At 40.6% G+C, this 23,951-nt stretch overlaps 1 protein-coding gene and 1 long non-coding RNA gene across 2 annotated transcripts; one reads left to right on the top strand and one right to left on the bottom strand.

Annotated features, from left to right (window-relative positions):
- Positions 1 to 583: 583 nt before the first annotated feature.
- On the bottom strand, positions 584 to 11,288 carry LOC148129801 (uncharacterized). The gene is made up of 3 exons (XR_015750609.1): positions 10,586 to 11,288; positions 9,492 to 9,656; positions 584 to 1,076 (listed from the first exon to the last, which is right to left on the bottom strand). It is a non-coding gene; the product is annotated as an uncharacterized LOC148129801 (long non-coding RNA).
- LOC113432006 (arylamine N-acetyltransferase, pineal gland isozyme NAT-3-like) lies at positions 9,048 to 22,719 on the top strand. Its single transcript, XM_087971433.1, has 2 exons — positions 9,048 to 9,101; positions 19,952 to 22,719. Exon 2 carries the CDS (start codon positions 20,065 to 20,067, stop codon positions 20,935 to 20,937), a length of 873 nt encoding a protein of 290 aa, XP_087827559.1. The 5' UTR covers positions 9,048 to 9,101; positions 19,952 to 20,064; the 3' UTR covers positions 20,938 to 22,719.
- Positions 22,720 to 23,951: the final 1,232 nt, after the last annotated feature.

The following is a 23,951-nucleotide window of genomic DNA, read 5'->3' as shown; positions in this document are numbered from 1 at the left end:
CCATTTGTCTAAAATAGTATGGTTTCCTGCTCCAGTAGGGGTTGGACTAGAAGACTTCCAAAGTCCCTTCCAACTCTGCTATTCTGTTACTCAGACACATGGGTAATAAGGAGAGCAATAGAGGATCAGTGGGAAACATACCTTAATTCAGGCTGACATCAAACAGTTCTGCATTCTGATTCAAGGAGATGAAAGCAACTTCTTTTGATTGTGGTTATCTGCCTGCCTGCCTGCTGATTTATCTATCTATCTATCTATCTATCTATCTATCTATCTATCTATCTATCTATCAATCATCTATCTATCTATCTATCTATCTATCATCTATCATCTATCTATCTATCTATCTATCTATCTATCTATCTATCTATCATCATCTATCTATCTATCTATCTCTATTCTATATATATATTCTCTCTCTCTCTGCCTCTGTTTGTCTCTCTCTCTCTCAAACACACTCTATCTATCTATCTATCTATCTATCTATCTATCTATCTATCTATCTATCTATCTATCTGTCTGTCTGTCTGCCTGCCTGCCTGCCTGCCTGCCTGCCTGCCTGCCTACCTACCTACCTACCTACCTACCTACCTACCTACTATTTCTATTTCTATTTCTATATATTTATTAAAGGGAATTAAAAGGGGGCTTAGCCATTGGAGAGAGGAACAACGTTTCTACTCTCTTGTAACTAAAAGTGAGTGCCAGAATTCTGCCACCCACCAAGAGACATTTGGAGATCCAACCTTATATATGAATTCCATTTAATGGGGAGCCATGAAAAACCATCAAGGAGGTTCTTCTGCTGTGAGTCTCTTTCAGACCAGAAAATGTGGGTAAGTAGGTAGCCATATAAGATGGTTGAGACTGCTCCTTGGACAAGAAAGCTCTATTACTTGGCAGAGGGAGATGAACAAAAATGAAGACCGGGAAAGCAGAATTAGGTTTGCCCAACCTGTAGGTTTTGTTGACCCAACCATGCCCTATGGCATGGGTCCACAGCCAAGCTGGTTTAATGCAGCAAACAAGTCCTTTTTATCCACAGGAAGTCAGCCAAGAACACACAGCAACGGTACCTATAAAATAGCAATAATCACCAATTATCAACCAGGAAAGAATGTAATTACTGTGTCTCGCACATAGGCTATTTACAACATGCTCTGCTTGGGCCTGGCTTTGGAGATCATGGGTGGTGATAGCTACCTTAGTAAGAAATCACCTGCTAGAAAAGAAGAATGCTGATTCAATGCCTCTTCCCTCCACCATGACAAGGCTCCTTTGTCTAATTCCCTTGGCCTTAAGCATAGGGAATGAACAAATGAATCGGTAAGGTGGTGAGGAAGGCAAGAGGTGTCATAAAGGAGAATATTTGTAGCTCAGGGTTGAAACGAGGGGCTCTTGGTGCTCTCTGAGCTTGGTGGTTTTCTTGCAGACTTTTCATTACCAAACTAGGTAACATCATTAGTGCTAGAAGGGTTTGCAAAGAGGAGGAGGGGGAGAAGAAGGAGGAGGAGGAGGAGGATGGAAAGGAGGAGGAGGAAGAGGAGGAGGACTGTCGGGTCCTTGGTGCTCTCTGAGCTTGGTTGTTTTCTTGCACATGTTTCATTACCCAAACTAGGTAACATCATCAGGACTAATAAGGAGTAGGGTTTGCTCTCAGTTTATATTCAAGTGGCTTGCCCTGTCAGTGATGGGGGAAGTGGTCTTAGAGGTTCTTTGGTTGGGCTGTTTACTGTTGTCTCTTCTTGACTGGGGTATTACTGGATTGTGCACTGAGTATCAAACAAATGTCAGATCAACAATCAAGCCCAACCCAAAGTATCTTTCCCACTAACGTTGTCAGGGCAAATCACCAACTGACAGCAAATCACATTCCTTATGAGCACTGATGATGTTACCTAGTTTGGGTAATGAAATGTCTGCAGGAAAACAAGCAAACTTAGAGAGCACCAAGGACTCCACAGTCCTCCTCCTTTCCATCTTCCTCCTCCTCCCTCTCCTCCTCCTCCTCCTCTTCCTCCTCCTCACAAATACTCCTCTCTTCTAGCACGTATGATGTTACCTAGCTTAGGTAATGAAATGTCTGCAGGAAAACAACCAAGCTCAGAGAGCACCCAGGATGAGCACAAGAGGATGAGAAGGAAACGCCCAATAATCACTTTTTGATCTTGTTTGGTATAAGGTGGGGTAAGGGCAAACTCTAACAGGTTTTGAATTTTATTTGAATTATCCTACCATACCCAAAGTGAAGAACTTTCTTGTAATCATTTTCTTGACTTGGCCCCCCTTCAAAAGTTTGACAGCAACAGATGCTGGAATCCTTCCAACATCCATCTGGAACCTAACTTGTTCACAATATGCTCCATATTTCAATGCACAATATTTTAATGAGACTAAGGAAGAATACGATGCATTTCCTTCTGAACTTCGGAAATCCAGTTGCTCTCCACAATCTACCAAGTAATACCTATGAGGGAGGAAAAGAAAGCCTCGTCCCTTGTGTGTTCATCAAGCAGGATGGAAACTAATCAAGGAGAGAAGCAACCTAAAACCAAGGAGAAAGTTCCTGATAGAACATTTGATCAGTGGAACAGCTTCCCTCCAGAAGTTCTGGGTACTTCATCACTGGAGGTTTCTAAGTAGAGACTGGACAGCCATTTGTCTGAAATGTGTAGGGTGTCTACTTGGGCAGGAGGTTAGACTAGAAGATCTCCAAGGCAGGGGTGGGCTACTGGGGGTTCGCAGAGGTTCAGGAGAGCCCCTAGCTAAGATTTTGCACAGTTTGAAGAACCCCCAAATCCCACTCCTGGCTGGCTCAGCCAACTCCTCCCCTCCCAGGAGCCCCCATATGGCCTGTTTTGGATGCAGGTAAATGCAAGGGTGCGTGCAGAGGCTTGGGAAGGGTGAAAATCGGGCCTCCTGGAAGTTCAAGAAGGCTGGAAATGGGCCCAATCCAGCTTCCAGAGAGCCTCCGGAGCCCAAGGAGACCATTTTCACCCTCCCGGAGGCTCGAAGGAAGCCTCCGGAGCCCGGGGAGGGCAAAAAGCCCCCCTCCCCACTATGGTGCAGGAGGCCAACTAGGCCATGCCCACCATGGCCACGCCCACCCAACAACCGGGCAGAGAACCCGTTGCTAAAATTTTTGAAGCCTACCCCTGCTCCAAGGTCACATCCAGCTCTATTGTGATTGGTTGGTTGGTTGGTCTTTCTCCTGTTGCTAAGAGGCTATAAGCATTTTATAAGCATAAGCCCATTATTTATGCACAGCTGATCTTTGGCCAGTCCATATGGTCAAGGCTCAGGTTTCCATAAGATCAACCTGCAGAATAATTTGATTTTTTAAAAGACTTGCAAAACTAGCTCATTGCTTTGGCCACAATCTTCCCAGTAATACCTACAAAGGAGGAAAAGTAAACCCCGTCACTTATGTGTTCTTCAAGCCTGGGAAGGTATGGATGGGGCTCCCCAAAAGACTTTTTTTTCAGCCACATTTTTATGTCCTGACTCATCCTCTCTGCAGGGCCAGAACTGCAGAGAAGTAGGTCTGGAAGCACTGCGCTAGATGTCGGGTTTATGAGTAAACACTTGCAAAATGAACATGGTCTCAAACAAGCTCAACAGAAATCCCACATCCTGCAGTTCGAGAATTTCACTTGCCAGTAATCGCAGCCAAGAACATATCGTCCCAAGTCTAGGATTTTCAAGTACTTAGAATAATCATAAACCACAAGAAGAAACAAACCTTTTCTGAATTCAATAATACTGGAAGCCACTTTCATTCTGCTTTCATGTGCCAGTAGGGAAAACTGACACATCTAGAGTAAAGACTTAAAACATAGGAAAAACAGTTGCAGGAACTGGTCTAGTCTAGAGAAAAGAAGGACTAGGGGTGACATGATAGCAGTCTTCCAATATTTGAGGGGCTGCCCCAAAGAAGAGGGAGTCAAGCTAATGTAACATAATGGCCCTTCCCTTCAGGGCATATAAGTCTGGTTTCAAAGGGTTTTTGCTTTTGCAGAAAGCAAAAACGTTGGAAGAACCCAGCATAGTGTGTAGAGACTCCAGCTTATCTGAAGAATTCTGTCAAGGCTTTTCTGGTTGGACTAATTGGCTGAAAGCCATCTTTTATCTACAAAGAAGTTTATTTGTAGATTAAAGCTGTGAAGGTTTGAGTTACTGAGTTTGTTTGAGATTTTCTTGCTGGTATCAGGGTTGGGTCAGAACAGACTCTAGAAAGAGTGCAGAGAAGAGCAACAAAGAGGATTCAGGTGCTGGGGGATAAAACATACAAAGAACGCTTGCAGGAACTGGGTATGTCTAGTATAATGAAAAGAAGGACCACGGGTGACATGAGAGCAGTCTTCCAATATTTGAGGGGGTGCCACAGAGAAGAGGGGGTCAAGCTATTCTCCAAAGCACCTGAAAGCAGGACAAGAAGCAACAGGTGGAAGCTAATCAAGCAGAGAAGCAACCTAGAACTTAGGAGAAATTTCCTGACAGAACAATTAATCAGTGGAACAACTTGCCTCCAGAAGTTGTGAATGCTCCAACAGTGGAGGTTTTTAAGAAGAGACTGGACAGCCATTTGTCTGAAATGTATAGGGTCTCCTGCTTGAGCAGGGGGGGGGGGTTTAAATTAGAAGACCTCCAAGGTCCCTTCCAACTCTATTGTGATTGATTGATTGGTCTCTCTCCCGGTGCCTAAGGGACTATTATTTTATAAGTATTAGTCCATTGTTTAGACACAGCTAATTTTTGGCCAGTCAATATGGTCAAAGCTGAGATCAAGCTGCAAAATAATTTGATTTATTTTAAGACTTGCAAAACTGGGCCATCACTGCAGCATTGCTGCCATCACTTTAGCCAACGTTCTGGTATCAGAGCAGTACAACTGGTCTCACTCAACAGAGCTAAACTGGAATCAGAAATTTGCCCAATTATTAAGAAGAGTGACCTCTGCAAGATGGGCAGCAAAGACATTTTAATAAATAAGGAAGCAAAGAAACAAATATGGTAATCGTTTCAAAAACAGGCTTAGTGATACTGCTTAGTGACAGCAGTTCTGACAGTTCCAGTTGCTATTGTTAAGTGAGGAGCCAACAAGGCTGTAACTTGCAACTTCCTGATGGCTTTGACCTTGCTTGTTGGAAGCTAGCAGGGGAGGTCATGTGTTGTGATTATTGACCACGAGGACAATAACAAGGACCAGTTGTAGCTACCGCTCATTCAGCACTGTCCTAAGTTTGAATAGTTGCTGTTAAACAAGGGCCACCTGTAAAATGTAAACCCTTTGAAATGGTGGCACATCCTGGTGCCAAGAGGCACAGTGGTTAGAATGGAGTATTGCAGGCTGACTGTGCCGACAGTCAAGAGTTCGGTCCAGACCGGCTCCAGGTTTACTCAGCCTTCCGTCCTTCTGAGGTCAGTAAAATGAGGACCCAGATTGTTGGAGGCAATATCCTGACTCTGTTAACAGCTTAAAGAGGGCTGTAAAGAACTGTGAAGCGGTATATAAGTTTTAAGTGCTATTGATACTGCTATCCTCTTTCAGAGCTACAGTAGACGTAGTACAATCATACATTCCTTTTTAGTGAAACATGGACTAGTAATAATATACTTAATCAAGTAAACATCTAAATTAGTGTCTCACTTGTCTACTTTACAACTATTTGTAACCACTTCTTCCAGATTTAATATATATCCCACTGAATTCACCAAAGGATGTCTCTTTTTACTATCCCTGACAGAGATTTTGCTAACTGCTGAGGAAGAATATTAGCTTCAGGGTTTCCATTTAACTTCAACAGTACTGACATTCTGGACACAAAACACTTTTTTGGCAGATCATTTGTAACACCAGTGCTAAATGTTGGCTTAGCCAGAACATCTGTAGATTTCTGCGGCCTTGAAAGCTCACTGTAAAGTATCAACTCTAGAACTAATTTGCAAAATAAATACATAATACAAATCAACTTGCAAAAGTTCATCCAAATCTATTTAAAGGGGCATTGGGTCTGATGGAACAAACTTGATTTTCCGATTTGATCTGAAAGAAAGAAACACACACAATTCAGTTTGGAGATGATTCAAAGCATCTTCTAGCTGTGTTTGAACTCGTGTGTTGGATAGACTTAACAATGAAGATATTACTGATTTTTTAATCTGGTGGCCTTGAAATATGTAGACTTAAGAGTCTCACCAACACTAATGGTCAGATATGGGCAAGTGATTAAAGAATAAAGATTGTGAATAAGTGATTAAAAAAATAAGGTGAGAGAGGTTAAAAGAAATAAAGGAATTAAAATTAATGTAAGGGAGGGAGCTAAGGGGAGAAAGTATCTTTAGATAGGTCCAGTCCTAATGTCTTATCCCAATCTGACATGCACTAAATGTTCTAATACAAATGAAACTCTAATGATATACTTTGCTTTTTCTTTTGATCCAGCCCTAATTTACAGCACGTACGCACACAAGCACAAATGTCACAGTTCCTAAATCTAATGAAACACTAAGTTGTACTGTGAAAATTCTGAACAAAGGACTGCTTTCTGCTAATTGCCTTGGATTGTGAGACAAGCAGTGCTTGTTCACGATGAAGACAATAAAATATGGCGTTAATAGCCACCCTTGAAAAATAGCAAGTGATTACTCTTTAACTCAGTGTGTGAACCGAAGTAAAGTTTAACCAGGTTGCGCTTTATTAAAATTGCACCAGAGTGTGTGTTGTTTCAACACATTAATTGCCTCCATTTGAAGCCACATTCATTGGTTCTTCTCACTACTTGTTCTATGGAATACACGGATACCTGAGTACTCAACTGCTTTGAAACTCGTCAAATTTGGTACTCAAAGCATTTTGAAGGGAAAACTATGTCCTGGTACTCATCATTTGTTTAGTACTCAATGCATAAGCTAGAATTTGTTGGTGTCGGTTGCCTTGTGACCTACATTATGCCTTAAGGGAAAAATTTGTTGGTACTCCTCGGTTTTGGTATTTATCGTGCCTCTTGGAACCAATTAAGGATGAGTACCGAAGTACTACTGTACAGTGTTGCCAAAAGTATGGCACTATGGTGGCTGGGGAATTCTGGGAGTTGAAGTCTTAAAGTTGCCAAGATTGAAAATTCCTGATGTAGAGATTCTTAAAGATCTAGTTTTTTTTCCAAGATGGCCTCATTATTAAGATGAAGAGGACAGTCTATTTGGAAGAGTTTGGCCTTCACTATTTATTATGGACACTATACGTCCTACGGTTTTCTCTGCGTTGGTTTTATAGCTTTTTGATATGCTCAGATGACTAATCAATAAATTTCTTTTGTTGATGTTGGTAGAGGGATACTGCCTCATTCGAGACTCAGCTTCATTGGGTATTTTCTGAACTATAACATCAGATTAAGAACAGAGTAGATTCTCATGAAATCAATTTAGGAACTCAAGTTATGATTTTGTAAGAGGTGTGTGGGTGTGTGTATGTGTAAACATTAAGAATAAGATTGCTGTGAGACTCCTGTGAAGAGACTGCTCTTTCATATTATTTTAAGGAAAAAGTTATGTAGTTGGTTTTCTACGTGGCAAGTCTGTTTGCCAAGCTTTCTCCATTGTTCCCCTTTGAACGAAAACACTATTTTTTATCATGCGAAAGAAGGATTAACACACCTTATTTATTTTTAATCCCTTGGCATGATGGCTATGTGAACTGGCATTCTTCCCAAAGCAAGTGAAGAAACCACTCCTGATTTCAATGATATCAATCATAATACACACCTTATTTAAAAATAAAAGTCTTCAGTAATTAATGACACACGAAAAATAAGGTAATAGTTCCATCAAGCCATCATCGCAAAATGAATAAGTGCCACTTGTCACTATTCCATAGAGGTGAAATGTTGCTTTATGATGACTTAAATATGTTTTCTAGTGTTGTAAGGAAATGCTTCTATTGGAAGATCTGACCTTTATGGCTGAGTAAAAAAGAAGAAACCATACTATGACGTTCACAAACTGGAACAGGGTTTCATTTGACAGCTCAGAAATGTTTGAAATGCACAGTTCATGGCATTTTAAACTTTTATGATGAGTGACTGTTGAATAACAAAATAACAGAGGTGGAAGGGAGCTTGAAGATCTTCTCATACAACCCCCTGCTTAGGCAGGGGACCTTCTACTATTTCAGACAAAAGGTTATCCAATATCTTCTTAAAAACCGCCAGTGTTAGAGCATCCACAACTTCTGGAAACAAATCATTCCTCTGATTAATTGTTTTCATTGTCAGGAAATTCCTCTTTAATTCTAGGTTGATTCTCTCCTTGATTAGTTCCCACCCATGGCTTCTTGTCCTGCCTTCAGGGGCTCTGGGGAATAGGTTGTCCCCCCTCTTCCTTGTAGCAGCCCCTCAGATATCGGAAGACTGCTATCTAGTTCTTTTTTTTCATTAAACTAAAAATATCCAATTCCTGCATCCATTCTTCATTGGGTTGGGAAGGGCAGGGGAGAGGAGACACAATCTATCATCTTGACAGTGAACTGCTTTTCCATCTCAATTTTTTTTTAAAAAAGAAAATGATAAGAACAAAAAATAAGGAGAAAACAAGTTCTCATCCATTGCTTCCTGTCATGTCTTCAGGTGTGTTGGAGGCTGACCCCTTCTTCTTTGTGGCAGCCCCTTAGATATTGGAAGACTGCTATCATGTCTCCCCTGGTCCTTCTTTTCATTAAACTAGACGCACCCAATTCCGCAACCGTTCTTCATATGTTTTAGCCTTCAGTCCCCTAACCGTTTTTGTTGCTCTTCTCTGCACTCTTTCCAGAATCTCAACATCTTTTTTTATACCTTCATGACCAAAACTGGATGCAATATTCCAGGTGTGGCCTTACTAAGGCTCTTCAAGCTGAACAACGTCTCTGTTCATAATCTGGAAGATCTTTGATTATTAGACCATTCATTGTACTAATTAGTCAATCTGAATATCCCTCTTTAGAAAGTCACACCCACAACACCTGCTATTCTTAAAATTCCCTGATTTTGGAAAACCCACGTTGTGTTCCAACAGCCAGCAGGAGAAAAGGACCAATTCGGGTACAGGTATCCTCAAAGATTAAGGTTTGTTGAGTTTACTTTTCTAAACCTCTCCTTTCTCTTCCTTTAAGAAATTAAGAGGGTCAGGAGTTTGTTTCCTTTGTGGGGGAGAAACCAAGATTGTTTAAATCTACATTCAATTCTCATTTTAAGAAGTAACGTATCGTTTCTTATCACTTATTGAATTTTTATGTGCAAAAATAAAAGAAGAATGAGGAAAAACTTCAAAACTCTCATGTGCCCAACATCCAAAATGGTGGGGTTATGCAACTTATGAGTATCTTTATCCATCTACCGGTGTATGCATGTAAAAACAAACAAACATTTAAGTTGTTTTACTTCAAAGGAAAAGGAAATTAAGGATATCTTAGTAATGAGAAAGAAATTTCTACAGACTCTTAGAATCACAATTACCTGCTGTAAAATATTGCTTCAGATGAGAAAGGGAGGTAAAGGAGAATATTTGTAGTTCAGGGTTGAAATGAGGGATCCTGGGTGCTCTCAAAGCTTGGTTGTTACAGACATTTCATGACCTGAATGAGGTTACATCCTCAGTGCTCCCAGCACTGACGATGTTACCTAGTATGGTAATGAAATGTTTACAATTAAAAAGCAACAACCCCAAATTCAGAAAGCATCAAGGGCCTCACAAAGGGAGCTAAGTTTTTGTTCCATTTCCAAGGGTATTACTTGAGAGAACACAAACATCGGCAAAACCAGAGCACAATTCATACATGCAATCCTTTCACATAGCCAAGGAGAGCTGCTATGGCGTGGGATGAATTAATGTGGCATTTTGAGCACTGCTGACTGAGCCCATCTGTGGAATCGTTTCACCCAGCTTGCACGTGCGTCAGACTGCAAGGTATGCATGCGTATCAGAAGATTAGCGGAGAGCGTCAGAAAAATGGGAACACGGCTGCATTGGATCAGACTTATTACCTCTGGATAACGGGACCCTAATTTTTCAGGTCAGGCAGTAAGGAAGAGTCGGACTAAATGCAATTTGATGGGCTCTGAATTAAGCCAGTGCTCTGAACAGATGCTTCGAATGATGAAGTAAAATTGTATGGTTTGATTGTGGTCAGCTCCTCCATCGATACAGAAATATGCCGGGTATTTCTGCGTTCACTACTTTTTCGTGCGTTGGTTTGCAAACGGAACAGGATTCTTATTTAAACTATCTTTTTCCTATACACAAACAGATAGGATTAGATCAATTTTATTATTTTTTTTCAAATCAGGGGGGCAGTTCATAGTAGAACCGGATTCACAGGATTGCCACCAGATTAAACTTGAACAATAAGGGAAGGGTTGACCCAACCAGATTCAAATCCGCTGGGTGAATTTGAGGATGGCTATACTGTGGGAGTCAAACTTAGAAAGACAAACTGGGTCCGAATTCCTAAGGATCCAAGCTGAATTGTATCATTATGATTAACCCTCATGTCTCAATGCAACCCATTTATTTCTGGAACCTACAAAAAATCGGGCTGGTTCCTACTTACCTATATGCAGATGGAGTGGCGCTTAATTTATCCATCTTTCTTAATTGTCATGACAGCGGAGAACTGAAACAAAAGGAATGGGATTGAATGAAAGAAATTTTTAAAAAAGAAAGGATTTTCTGCCCCTTCCAGCAACATTCATGCATTCAGAATTGTAATGCAAGAGGCATAGTTCATGGAATGATCCAGAAAAGAAAAATGGGACTTGAATCCCCCAAAATGATGAGCAGAACTTAATCCTGAATAGTAACAGATAACAGATAATCAGAGTTGGAAGGGACCTTGTAGGTCATCTAGTCCAACCCCCTGCCCAAGCAGGAGACCCTGCACCATTTCTGACAGATGACAGTCCAGTCTCTTCTTGAAAGCCTCCAGTGATGAAGCTCCCACAACTTCTAAAGGAAACTTCTGTTGCATTGGTTGATTGTTCTCACTGTCAGAAAGTTTCTCCTTATTTCCAAGTTAAATCTCTCCTTGTTCAGTTTCCATCCATCCTTGTCTGGCCTTCGGGTGCTTTAGAAAATAACTTGACCCCTTCCTCCTCTCTGTGGCAGCCCCTCAAGTTATTATTGTGGTCAACCAGGCTATGAAGTCAATATTTCCCCAAACCTTCCAATAAACCTCAGGAAAGGAATCACAAAAGAAGAAAGCAACGCTGTGTGTTCAAAGAGTGGAAGCTATTCTTTGCAAGAAGGTTGTTGGATTTGACATCATTTTGTATTTGTTGGAGGGTTGATTGTGCAATAAGGAACTTTGGTCCCTGTTTAATCATCGAGAAGGTAAGTCAATAGTGTGATCGTAATTCCAACTCTGCAATATCAGATTGAAACAATACCCTTTGTTCAAGGACAGCCACTTTGACCTCAGCAACAAAATGTCCTGGGGATGTGTTAAGAGAGCCTATATGATAAAGTATGTGTTGAGTTTGAGGTTTTCTATAAACGTACATAAGTGTAAAAGAAGAGCAGATGTCTATTTTCTTCCTAGCTACAATTCTTTGCTACAGATAGCAATACCAATAGCATTTAGACTTATATGTCAATGTCCCAAGTGTGGTCTTATCAGTGCTTTACAGCCCTCTTGTTTGGCCATAACTAGATGACCTACAAGGTCCCTTCTAACTCTGATTATCTGTTATCCTTCCCTTATTTTCTTTCCATTATCATCTTAACAGAATAACAAAAAACAGAGTTGGAAGAGACTTTGGAAGTCTTCTAGTCCAACTGTTTGTTCAAACAGACAGTTTGAACCCTATACCATTTCCAACAAATGGTTGTCCAATCTCTTATTAAAAGCCTCCAGTGCTGGAGCTCCCACACCTTCTGGAGGCAAGTCGTTCCATTGGTTAATTGTTCTCACTTTTAGGAAATGTCTCCTCAGTTCTAGGTTGCTTCTCTCCTTGATTAGTTTCCATCTGTTGCTTCTTATCCTACTGATTTGGAGAATAAGTTGACCCCCCTCTTCTTTGTGGAGACCCCTTAGATATTGTAAATCTGCTATCAAGTCACCTCTAATCCTTCTCTTCATTAAAGTAGACATACCCAGTTCTCACAACTGTACATTGTATGTTTTAGCCTCCAGTCCCCTAATCATCTTTGTTGCTCTTCTCTGCACTCTTTCTACAGTCTCAACGTCTTTTTATATCATGGCCACCAAAACTGGATGCAATGTCCCAAGTGTGGTCTTATCAAGGCATTATACAGTGGCATTAACAACTCAACTGATCTTGATTCTATCCCTCTGTTAATTCAGCCTAGGACTGTGTTATTTAGAGAAGAGATACAGAGATACAGAGATACAGAGATACAGAGAGAGAGAGAGAGAGAGAACAGTAGGTAAATTATGTCACAGGCAGTTATTTCAGCAGATCAGAGCAAGGAATTTGGACAGCCAGGGTGCCTTAAGAGAAAGAGAAAAAAATTTCACCGAACATAAGAGCTAGTTGTAATGTGTGCACACCTGCAACCTAAAGCCAAGTGCTAAACAAGTTTTGCACATATTTAAAGTTTTCCCACCCTCGACCAAAAAAGTAACAAGAAGGGAAATCATATACACACACCCAAAGTGCCTAGAAGAACCGCAGTTTTGCCAACCTTTATTTTAGGAACACTGGGAAGCCCTTAAGCAGGAACGGAAGAAAAGAAGAACATACGCTGTGTGTGATCTTGGACCACAAACATGTTTGGATTGATAGACTGAACACTTCCATGAAACATTTAGTACTCTGAGCGTAGCTTTCTCTGAATATGGGATTTGTGACCTCAATTCATTTGCAGAAATCAATCTGTTATAAATAAATAACAACAACGTGATACCAGTTGTGGTTGGTGTGCTTGGTGCCAACACATTCATATGGTACCTAAGTACTTTTCCAGATTTAGAAAAGTACTTAGGCACAATAGGAATGGACGGAATTGCAACTCAGCAATTACAAAAATCTGCATTACATCAATATTACAAAATGTGAATAACAGCACCCATATCTATTTATATCTATTGACACTGTCTTTAACTACTCCTAGATTCTTGGGAAGTGTCCTATAATCAAAAGTATTGAATCAAGTTGGTATGAACTGGTAGGCTGTGAAGATGATGTTGATGAAGGTGATGATGATGATGATAATGGAGGAGGGCGAGGGTGAGGAGGAGGAGGAGGAGGAGGAGGAGAGAGGAGAAGGAGAAGGAGAAGGAGGAGGAGAAGGAGGAGGAGAAGGAGGAGGAGAAAGTTAAGATGGCAGAGAAGTCTCTCGGAATTCATATGTACATTATTTTTATACTGCTTTTCACTATACATGACCACTTCAAAAACTCAGAACCCGTGACTGCAACTCAAGCAAAAGAAATATTAACACTTTAACAAAACAAATTAACATGCCAACACAAGTAAGGAAAGAAAAAGGGCACAATACCTTTACAAGGTGAGTGAGAAATTCTGTGGCTCAGTCACCTCCTCAGCTGAGTATGAAATTGTCGCCCCAAGCAAGCTTTGGATTTACCATATAGATGTCCAACCTCCTTTCCAAGTCATCTTCAAACCAGGACTTGGTTCACGGCTCACTCTGGAAACTCTAACCTGCCTACTTCCTGAGACTTCAAACAGGGGTTGCTGTTCTGTTGTTCTTTGACTGCATGGAGAAAGAAGAATCATGGATAATGTGGAGAAGCATAAGTGGAGTTCCTTGCTTAGTGCTCAGAGGCAGTTCTCCTTGGAATGGCCGTAGAGTATGACATTTTCAAAGGCTCAAGATATGCTCGAGTATTGCTATTCTGAGCATGTGTTGAATTGTTTTAAGTAAGGCAGCTCAAGAACCCAACTAGTCTTCCAATCCATGGCTGTTTACATTGGAGCGAAGGGTCAGATTTTTGGGGTTTTACAGCGTGGTGGCTCGGTGATTAAAGATGCTGAACTTGTCCACTGGCAAAGCTGATAGCCCAGGTTCGAGACTCAAGCGCTGTGCAATGGGGTCAGCTCCCGTTCCTTGCTCCAGCTCCTTGCCCACCGAACAGTTCGAAAGCATGCAAAGGCAAGGAGGTCAATGGCTACCACTTTGGTGGGAAGGGAACAACGTTTCGTTTGCTATATGGTGTATAATCATGCTAGCCACATGACCACAGAAAATGTCTTTGGACAACACTGGCTCCCTCGGCTAAGAAACGGAGATGAGCACTGGCCCCTAGAGGTGGACACAACTAGACAGGGGAAACGTTTACCTTTGCCTTCACAGCCCTTTATCAGCGGGAACTTGATGGTGTTTATCAGAACCCTTGGAGACTTTCTCCTTTTCTTCCATTGACCCCAGAGAAGATGGTAGGGTGGAAGAACTTTCATTGCTACTTTCTAGCCAAAGGAGAAGAGGAGAAGAGATGGGCATGGGTGATTGAACACTCTTTGATCTCCACATTAGGCCCCTCAAAATGCTCCCAGGTGCAATAGAAGGAAATATATAAATATTTACCATCATCGCCTGGAAGCAATGTTCTTTTAATGATATAATTAACATTCATGTTATAGAACTTTCTGGGGTGGGGTGGGGGGAAATAGCTGAAACACTAGGAGCAGGCAAGTGTTGTTATGAACAGTGCCATAGGAGGAAGGAGACAAGTTTAAATGTTTTTCTCCCCAGCTAAATTCTTTGGGCAACCTGCCCTCTCTAAGTAGCAATTAAAATGAGGAGGGAGAACGAAACATCAAACCCTTTCCTTCCATTGATGTCAATTGGACTTTTTCTCCCATAACATGAATTCCTGGAGATAATGGGGTGCAGCTGTTGATTTCCCCCCCCCCTCTCCACGTCTGGGGAGAGATGGTTTAATTAAACCTTCCCTCACATTGTAATCTGATAGCAGTTCACACACTTGCTTGCACACCTGGTATTTAAATGTTAAAATCCATGCCATAATGCATAATTGTATTAATGAGTGTGTAGGTGGTTGGAAAATAAATAAATAATTGTTAAAAAAAAAAATCAAGCGTTGATTCAGGCAACGGCTACAACCACCGGATCAAATAGACTCAGTTGGGCATAATTCTCCACTCTAGTGGAATGGTAGAAGATGAACCCAAGGATGTCCAGTCAAACAGGAAGCCACTTTCTTGGCCAATGTTAGAGGAAAGGCTGTAGAGATTTTCCATAATCCAGATAAGATTATTCTTGTTGTATATAGACATTTGCATACTCGTAATACTACGTTCCGATTGGACAATCACTACCGCCTAGCGATTGGTGGTTAACAACAGTTTATGATTGGCCGCCCAAACGGCGGGAGATTTAAAATAACGCCATTGGTTGCGAGCCGCAAGCAGCCGCTATAAAAGAGGCTGCCGCGGCTTGAGTTTAGTTGAAGTTACTGACAGTTAAATAAAGAGCTGAACTCAACTCCGGTCTCGAGTCTAACTTGTTCTGGTGATAGAACAATTCTCAGTCCCACTTTACCCAGGACTGAGACATCATGTCCTATCTCTTGTGTTCCTTTGCCAATCTTACCTTCGTTTTCCTTTAACATTGTCCCAAAGGTGCTTTTTCAGGAGGCAACTGGACTTTCTTCTTATTTTTTTTTTTTTTGAAGACATTTTGCTTCTCATCCCAGAAGCTTCTTCAGCTCTGACTGGATGGTGGGGAATGGAAGGATTTATACTCCTTGCAGACAGCTGGTCATTTGCATCCTTTTAGAGGGCCACTGAAGCCCATGGAGGTTTATCTGTGTCCCCCAGTGTCACCTGAGTGATGCTAATGGTTCCTGTAGTCTGCATTTATTTTTCCTTCCTCTACAGTGGAGCTCATCCCGTGGTCTCGCCCCAGGCTGGTGTCCCAAAGGTGTTTTCAGGGGGGGGGGGTGGGGGGGGGGGGGGGGGGGGGGGGGGGGAGGGGGGGGGGGGTTTTTTTTTTGGGGGGGGCCCAGGGGGCGGGGGGGGGGGGGGGGGGGGGAGGCAACTCTGGGACAACATGACCTGGAAATGTAAAATCACGAACCGGTAGTTATCCCACCCTGGCTTATACCTATTATCTTGTAAGCAATTGACAAATAAAATAAATAAATAAACAAATAAAACCCTGAATCAGCTCGTAGCAGTTTCCATTTGGAATGGAACATGCAACCCTTGGCCCTCTAAACGAAAGAAAAACTGAAAAATTGCTCTCCTGCATTAGCCAGCATTAAATCATTTATGGTCCCCAGAAACTGCCTTTTCCAAGGAATTCCTTCCAGAATGAAAACAAAACATCCATTTTGAAAGCTAACAAGTGAAATTATGGTGACATCTGCTGGTCAGGCATGTTCTCTTCTCATCTTGGGAAGAAATCTCACCGCGGATCCACCAGAGTTCAAAACCTGTGAAGAAGGAAGCCCAAATCATTACATCTTAAGAGTTAAAGCTTTGCTTTTTCAGTGGATGCAAACTTTCATCCTTGTCTTCTGCTTCAGCCAGATTAAGAGAAAATGCTGTTGGATGGTCTGACAGTAACATCTAACACTTATCGATCGATTGGGATTTCCTGGCTAAGGCCAGATGCACTGTGTGTCTTATCCTGAAATAGATTCCACCAGCATCTTCCGTAGGTTCTTCATATGAAGTGCAATATATTGCAAAGTTTTGCACTTTTGCTGTTTAAAAAAGGATATATTCAGCAACAGAGTGGTCAATGCCTGGAATACACTACCTGACTCTGTTGTTACATCCTCTAACCCCCCCCATCCTTTAACCTCAAACTATCCACTATTGACCTCACTCCATTCCTAAGAGGTCTGTAAGGGGCATGCATAAGTGCACAGTCGTGCCTTTTGTCCCTGTCCTATTGTCCCCATTTATTCATACCCATTTCCTGTATTCTTACTCATGTTTATTCTTATGCCTATTATCTTGTAAGCGATTGACAAATCAAATCAAATTAAATAAAAAATAAAGATATTAGAACTATGGAGTCTTTGGTGCTCTCTGAGATTGGTTGGTTGCATGCAGACATTTCATGACCCAACTAGGGAACATCATCAGCGCTGGAAGGGAGTTGGGATTTGCTCTCTGTTTATATACAAGTGGCTTGTCATGTCAGTGTTGGTGGGACTATACTTTTCTTTTTGGCATTTCCTTAGTTAGGCTGTTATTTACTTTTGATTGATTGTCAGAATTGCTAATTCCTTGATTGGGGCATTGTTTACTGCTTGATTGTTAGTCCGGTATTAAACCTGGTGTTTATCTCTGCTCATTTGGCTCTTGATTGCTAGTGGAGAGGTGTTTCGATCTTTTTGTTTCCTTTTTGATTGTCTCTTTTAAATGGTATGTAGAAGTTGTTTATCTCTTTGTGCCTGTTGATAGTTGATTTGGTCAAATGCCAAACTTCCAAGAATTCTCTAGTGTTTTTGTGTTATTCAATGCTTTCTCTCCTGTGGAAGTTGAAAAGATACTCTCAAACTGTGTTCCTACAGTATGATTAACTGGGTTAGTTAAAAATTACTGTGGGTGGAGCCATCAAATACTACTCCATCTCTCGTACAAATGGAATTTGTTCAATTTAAATCCAGAAAATGGGGCTAATGAGTAGCAATTCTGAATCTAGATGCTGCCCCATTATTCAGCCTTTGCCAAGATAAAAGCCCACCTGCTCAATTTTACAATGCCATTTTCTTTCTGCTTCTTTGAAGTCCAAGTTTTCCCAGTTGTAGGAATTGAGTATGTCTAGTGTAACGAAAAGAAGAACTAGGGGTGACATGATATCCGTGTTCCAATATCTGAGGGACTGCCACAAAGAAGAGGGGGTCAAACTATTCCCCAAAACACCAGAAGGCAGGACAAGAAGCAAAGGATGGAAACTAATCAAGGAGAGAAGCAACCTAGAACTAAGGAGACATTTCCTGACAATGAAAACAATTGATCAGTGGAAAAGCTTGCTTCCAAAAGTTATGGATGCTCCATCACAGGAGGTTTTTTTTTTTTAAGAAGAAATTGGACAGCCATTTGTCCAGAAGGGTATAATGTCTCCTGTTTTGCAAGGGGTTGGACTAGAAGACCTCCAAGGTCTCTTCTAACACTGTTACTCTGTTCTAGAGACCTTCACTATCTGACCTGGCTAAATCTTGCTTCTTTCATCTTTGATATATGCTTCTAATGTTGAGAAAAACCCAGGCTGCTTATTGCTTCTCTGGCCAAAAGATGGGGTAGTTGTTCAGATCTCTGTATCTTCGTCCAAATATATGTATATATATTTTTTTCCAAATACAAAACATGTTTCTCTTAATGGATACAATTTTGGAGGGGATAATGGAAGGAAGATCAAAAATCAACATCATCTAGACCAGGGGTGTCCAACCTTGGCAACTTTAAGACTTGTGGACTTCAAGTCCCAGAATTCCTCAGCCAGCTTTGCTGGCTGAGGAATTCTGGGACTTGAAGTCCACAAGTCTTAAAGTTGCCAAGGTTGGACACCCTGATCTAGACTTTCCTTGTTTAGAGAGGATACCCAAAGAGGCAATGAAGTTGAAAATTCTAGTTTTTGGCATCCGCACCGCTTTGCTTTGCATTCAATCATTTTTTAAACACAACAGTGGCATGTTTGAAGTACACGTAAAACACTGCCAGGAAACAAAAAAAAATATTCAGCACTGCTTGATTGTTCATTGAACTCCACAGGGTGTTCTCCCTGGGTGTTTTTACTAACTTTTTTGTTCATTAATATGAGGAAGGGAGGAACAAATTCTGACTTCCAGGGCTCATTTTAGTTTCTTTTTTTAAAAAAAGAAAAGCATAAAGCAAAATTCTAAGAGCTGAAATTCTGCTGTATTTGGGTGGGTGCAACAGGGTGAAGGAACATCTGAAGGAATTGAAAGAGACAGAAAATTGGCAAATGAACAATAACCAGAGAAAGCCAAAGTTGAACAGCAAAACACATATTGTTATCAGGTTTCACTAAGAGGTAAATAACAAAAGCGAGCTGTGTTCCTACAAAGAGAAAGAAAAATATGCCTGCGTGCAAAACTGCATATGGTAGCAGAAATGTGTGGAATAGCAAACATTAGACTCCAAACGCCCTTTATTTAAATGCTTTTAAATTATGTATGATATGAGAAATGCACATTAAAAGGTGATTTCTGTAGCCTCATTGTTTGTTTTCAATTGTGAACTGTTTGGAGCATGGAATGAAAACCAAGTAAGGGGTGGGAAGATACAGTTTCATCCATACCAAAGCCTTACAAAGGTGCAGAGAAAGAAACAAGAGCTGTTGATTGTGCAGAATCACAATGTTGTTTTTGCTACCAACAATCTCCTCTAACTCTTAAAGGTAAAGTGTTGTTTTTTTTCCCATTCGTAAAATCAGGGTAAACTAGACAAACTGAGAAACATGGTTGTAGACATTCCTAGACCATGTATGTTTTCACTCGTATATTGCTAGATATTTCTCTGAATTGTTTTAATTTTAAATTTAAAAAACCCATATTAATTGATGTATTAAATTTATCGGCTGCCCAGTGTTAACTCTGGGCAGCTCACAGTGTTAAAGAGGATAAAACTATACAAAGCAGCAGGGGAGGAAGGAGGTGAGATCTGCTACCAAACTATCAACCGTAAGACATTATCTGCACATTTTGCAAATCCAAAAGTCTCTCTTGGGAGTGGGAGTGATGCAAACCAACGTTTTGCAAACTTGGCAACTTTGACATGAGTTGGGTGTCAATTCCTAGAATCCCCCAACCAATTGGGAAACTGACATCCATGGAGTTGACATGCATTCATTTTAAAGTTGCCGAGTTTGAAAAACACTGGTTTGCATCATTAAATTTAATGGTAAAATGTTAAAAGACTGAATCATGACTCTTGCTCTGTATGACGTCTCAAATTAGAAATACAAAGGATAATTATATGACTTTACTTTCCAGGGGTTTCTTGCAACCGTGAAATAAAAACAACGGCGGATATATTTTTATACAACCAGTTTAACTATTTGTTTCACTCTGCAGAGACACCCCCCCCCCAAAAAAAAGAACCCATCATGAATATTAAGGATTATTTTGAAAGAATTTGTTACAAAGGTTCCCAGGACAAAATAGACTTGGAAACCTTAACTGAGGTTTTTCAACATCACATCCATGCAGTGCCCTTTGAAAATCTCAGCCTCCACTGTGGCAAAACCATTCAGTTGGATTTAGAATCAGTGTATGATAAAATTGTGAAGCACAACCGTGGTGGATGGTGCATGGAGAACAACCAATTTCTGTTTTGGGCCTTCCAGATCATGGGCTACAAAGTTGATCTTTTAGGTGCTCACGTTTATGACCCAGAGCGAAAGGCCCACTATCCAAATTTCACTCATCTTTTGATCAGAGTCATTCTTGAAGGTCAAACCTACATTGTTGATGGTGGTTTTGGGGTGGATTATCAGATGCGGCAACCGATGGAGTTGATTTCTGAGAAGAACCAACCTCAGGCCCCAGGAATCTTCTGCTTCACGGAGAAGGATGGAGTGTGGTACCTTCACAAAGTCAAGCGCAAGAAATTCAGGATGGATTCCGAGAACAAAATTCTCTGCTCTGATGTTGTAAAAAACATGACCTGCAAGAACATTTACTTGTTTACCTTGCAACCAAAGACAATAGATGACTTCCAGCCGGCCTGTTTACAACTCCAAACTGATCCAAATTCTATGTTTTTAAGGAAGTCTGTCTGTAGCCTCCAGACTACGGATGGAGTTCTAGTTTTGATTGGGTGGGTGCTGATTGAAACCAAATATAAGGATGACATGGATCTAGTAGTAAGCAAGGTCCTGACAGGTGAAGAAGTGCAGAAAATCCTGAAGGAGCGATTCAAGATTCAGCTGGACAAAAGGTTTGTCCCTCTTAACACCTGTTCAGTACACAGGTTTTAATTCAGGGGGAAATGGGTGAACTTCGCTCAACAACACGGTTCATTCTAAAGCAACAGAAATGAAGTTGGGATGCAGCTTTGGAGAAGTCTCACCCTGGAAAGATCCAAGGGGATGTTGGGCGAACATTTTAGAGAAGATGCTGTATTTTCTTGGGCAGATTTGGGTCGATTTAGAGAGCAAATGAAGCCCTTTACGCAAGTTGAATTTGCTGGGTCTAGGGATTTGCCACAGGGTTAGCGATGTAAGTCTACTTTGAAGTAGGAAAAGGGATAAGAAACCTTTTGTTAAGATTTCAGTTTTGAGTTTTGACTGGGTCTGAGCTATCTCTAACTTCAGCGTAATGGTGAGATTTTAAATCGGTATCTTTCCAGTCCTTATGTAGTCTCTAAGATATATAGGGAGTCCGAAAGGCCATAGATCGGGATATATGGAGGCATGGAATCTCCTGTATGAAGCTGCTCTTAACATCATCTAATGAAGTTCTCCAAAAGTGGTGACGTAAGGACCAGACCCTCTCCCCTTCAAACGATAAGAATGAACTTTTGGAAACTGGCTATTTCAAAAGGAATCCTTTATTGAAAAGAAAGACAGCAAGTCCACCTTCAAAGCAGGATCTGATATCCTTCCAGGCATGCAGCTTAAATAAAGGAAGTTAGAATCCCTCCTCCCCTTAGTCTGATGTGTATTTTGTCAATACAAAGAAGCAACATGTTAATTCCCCCCACACCTTTTTTGGGAAGTAGTTGAGAAGAGATTCCCAGGAAGTTTCTTTGGGAGCTGGAATTATTATGGCACCTTCTCTTGCTATCTCTCCAAGAGGTGATAAGTTTCCAGGCTCCAGCCCACAGTTGTAAATCGTGTAAAGGTCATACAGATGAAGTACAAGAATTAGGATATTCAGGCAACATCAAAAATGATTACTTGTATACACCCCCTCCCCTTCTTCTTCCATTGAAGAATGGCAGACACACGGATCTGACAGGTGAAGATGGACAAAGGGAAGAGCTTTTTCTGTGGCGTCACCCCAGTGATGGAATTCCTTCCCCAGAGTTGGTCTCTGGGCATCTATATTAACATCAATTGTCCTGGGCTTTTTGTGGCTTGTAATTGTATCTTGATTTTTTAAATTTTTTTTAAATTTTAATTATGCAAATACAACACAATACATCCAACTTATTCTTGTTATTTTACTTAATCATTTATAATCTCATTAAAATATTAATTACTAATTAATCTAATCATAACTACTAGTATTTTGACCTTGTCTTCTATTATATAAACATTTATAAAATTTATTCCATGTTTTGTAATATTTAGACTCTCCTGTGTCTTTTATTTCTCAAGTTAAGCTATCAGATTCTGCACATGCCATAATTTTCCTTATTATTTCTGTTTCTGGAGGTATAATTTTATTTTTCCAATATTGTGCATATAATATTCTAGCCGCCGTCAATACATGTACTATTAGATATATTATTTCCTTTTTAAATTTTTCTGATATTATTCCAAGAAAAAATTCCGGTTCAAATGGAATGCATTCTCCCACCATTGGTTCTATCCATGTTTGAATCAGTCTTCAATATATTTTTTGCAATTGTATTTTGATTCTTACCTTCTGAATGATCAGAGTGCTTCCGCTAATTTTAGATGGTGTTTTTAACAGTGCGTGGTATTTGATTTTATTTTATATATATTTTACTTGGATTTTTGTGCATGGGTACATGCCTATTGGGATAGCTACTAAAATAATATGAAGTAGTCTTGATTGTTCTCCCAATTAAATGTTTTGCAGGTGTTGTGACTCCCTCCGTGTGTGAATTCAGCATGGGTTTTAAAAATCTGATTCCTTTTACAAAATACCTGGGTTTGCTTGCCAGCAAGGAAACTATTAAGTCCCAAAGAGTCTGATATAAAGTTCCTGTGAGAATACAGCACACAATTGGGCAACGTTGAGAATAGCAATCTCCCAAGACAGCAACGATTGAAACTGCTAAATCATGCCTGCAAGAAGTAAGATTCTCACTATAGTCTTTGCATCAAATGGCAAATTGAAAATCACTTCTCATTTTCCAATTACCCAGCAAATTCTAATCTTAACTGAGTTAGAACGTATGGGTTTATTGCTTTATATCTTGCCAGGAGCCATCCTGAGATCTCCAAGGGGTCAGAGAACGTGCTATAAGAAACCGAGTAGTGAAACTACAGTCCCCCTCTGTGTTATTCTCTGTAATCAAGGTTTACTTGAACTGATCAAGTCACAAGTCACAGTCTAATAAGGGGGATAAAATGGTGTAACTGCTAAATTTGTACTTCTGTATCTCAGTCCCCTTATCATTTTTGTGGGTCTTCTTTGCACTCTTTCTTCAGAGAGACTGATGCTGCCCGACTCCATAACTTTCCCAAAAACCTCAAGATAGCTTGCCCTACCAGTGTTGGTTGCTATTGTATTTTTCTCAGTTCTTGGATGAGGGTATTGTTTTTGTTTGGTGGTTTGTCTGGTGTTTATTCCTGCTTATCTGGCTGTTGGCTGCTGGAGAGGATGTGTTTTGGGCACTGAATTACCAAGGAGAAAAACTCTCGTCCATCGACACTAGCAAGGCAAGTGCTGTACATACAGGGAATAAACCCCACACCAAGAATGATTACGATCCGTAGCACTAAGACTTTTGTGGCCTCGTTTTTCAGCACATAGGGTGAATGTTAATTGTTCTTCATGCCTTTTCCTCACAAATCAATCTATCTATCTATCTATCTATCTATCTATCTATCTATCTATCTATCTATCTATCTATCTAAAAGCGAAATACCAGTCATGCATCATCACAAAATCTCCAGAACCATAAAGCCTACAAACTTGAAATTGGGCATGTATATTCCTCTTGGCTTCTAGGTGCTGACTAAGAAAGGAGGATTTTTCGAAATGACCATCAGATAATTAGTATTTGTATATTATTATGAACACTCTGATGCTAAGGAGTTCTACTCCCCCTCCCCACCTGCAAAACACAAGCAGA

This window comes from Notechis scutatus, chromosome 9 (assembly GCF_049901735.1).
Source record: "Notechis scutatus isolate UNSWTSFEM ecotype Mainland chromosome 9, rNotScu1.2, whole genome shotgun sequence".
In the NCBI taxonomy this organism is placed as follows: Eukaryota; Metazoa; Chordata; class Lepidosauria; order Squamata; family Elapidae; genus Notechis; species Notechis scutatus.
The sequence above is the reverse complement of the archived record's forward strand: the minus strand, read 5'-3'. Positions and strand labels throughout refer to the sequence as shown.

Coding starts and splice junctions, on each gene's coding strand:
- LOC113432006 (XM_087971433.1), top strand. CDS start 20,065: ATGAATATTAAGGATTATTTTGAAAGAATTTGTTACAAAGGTTCCCAG.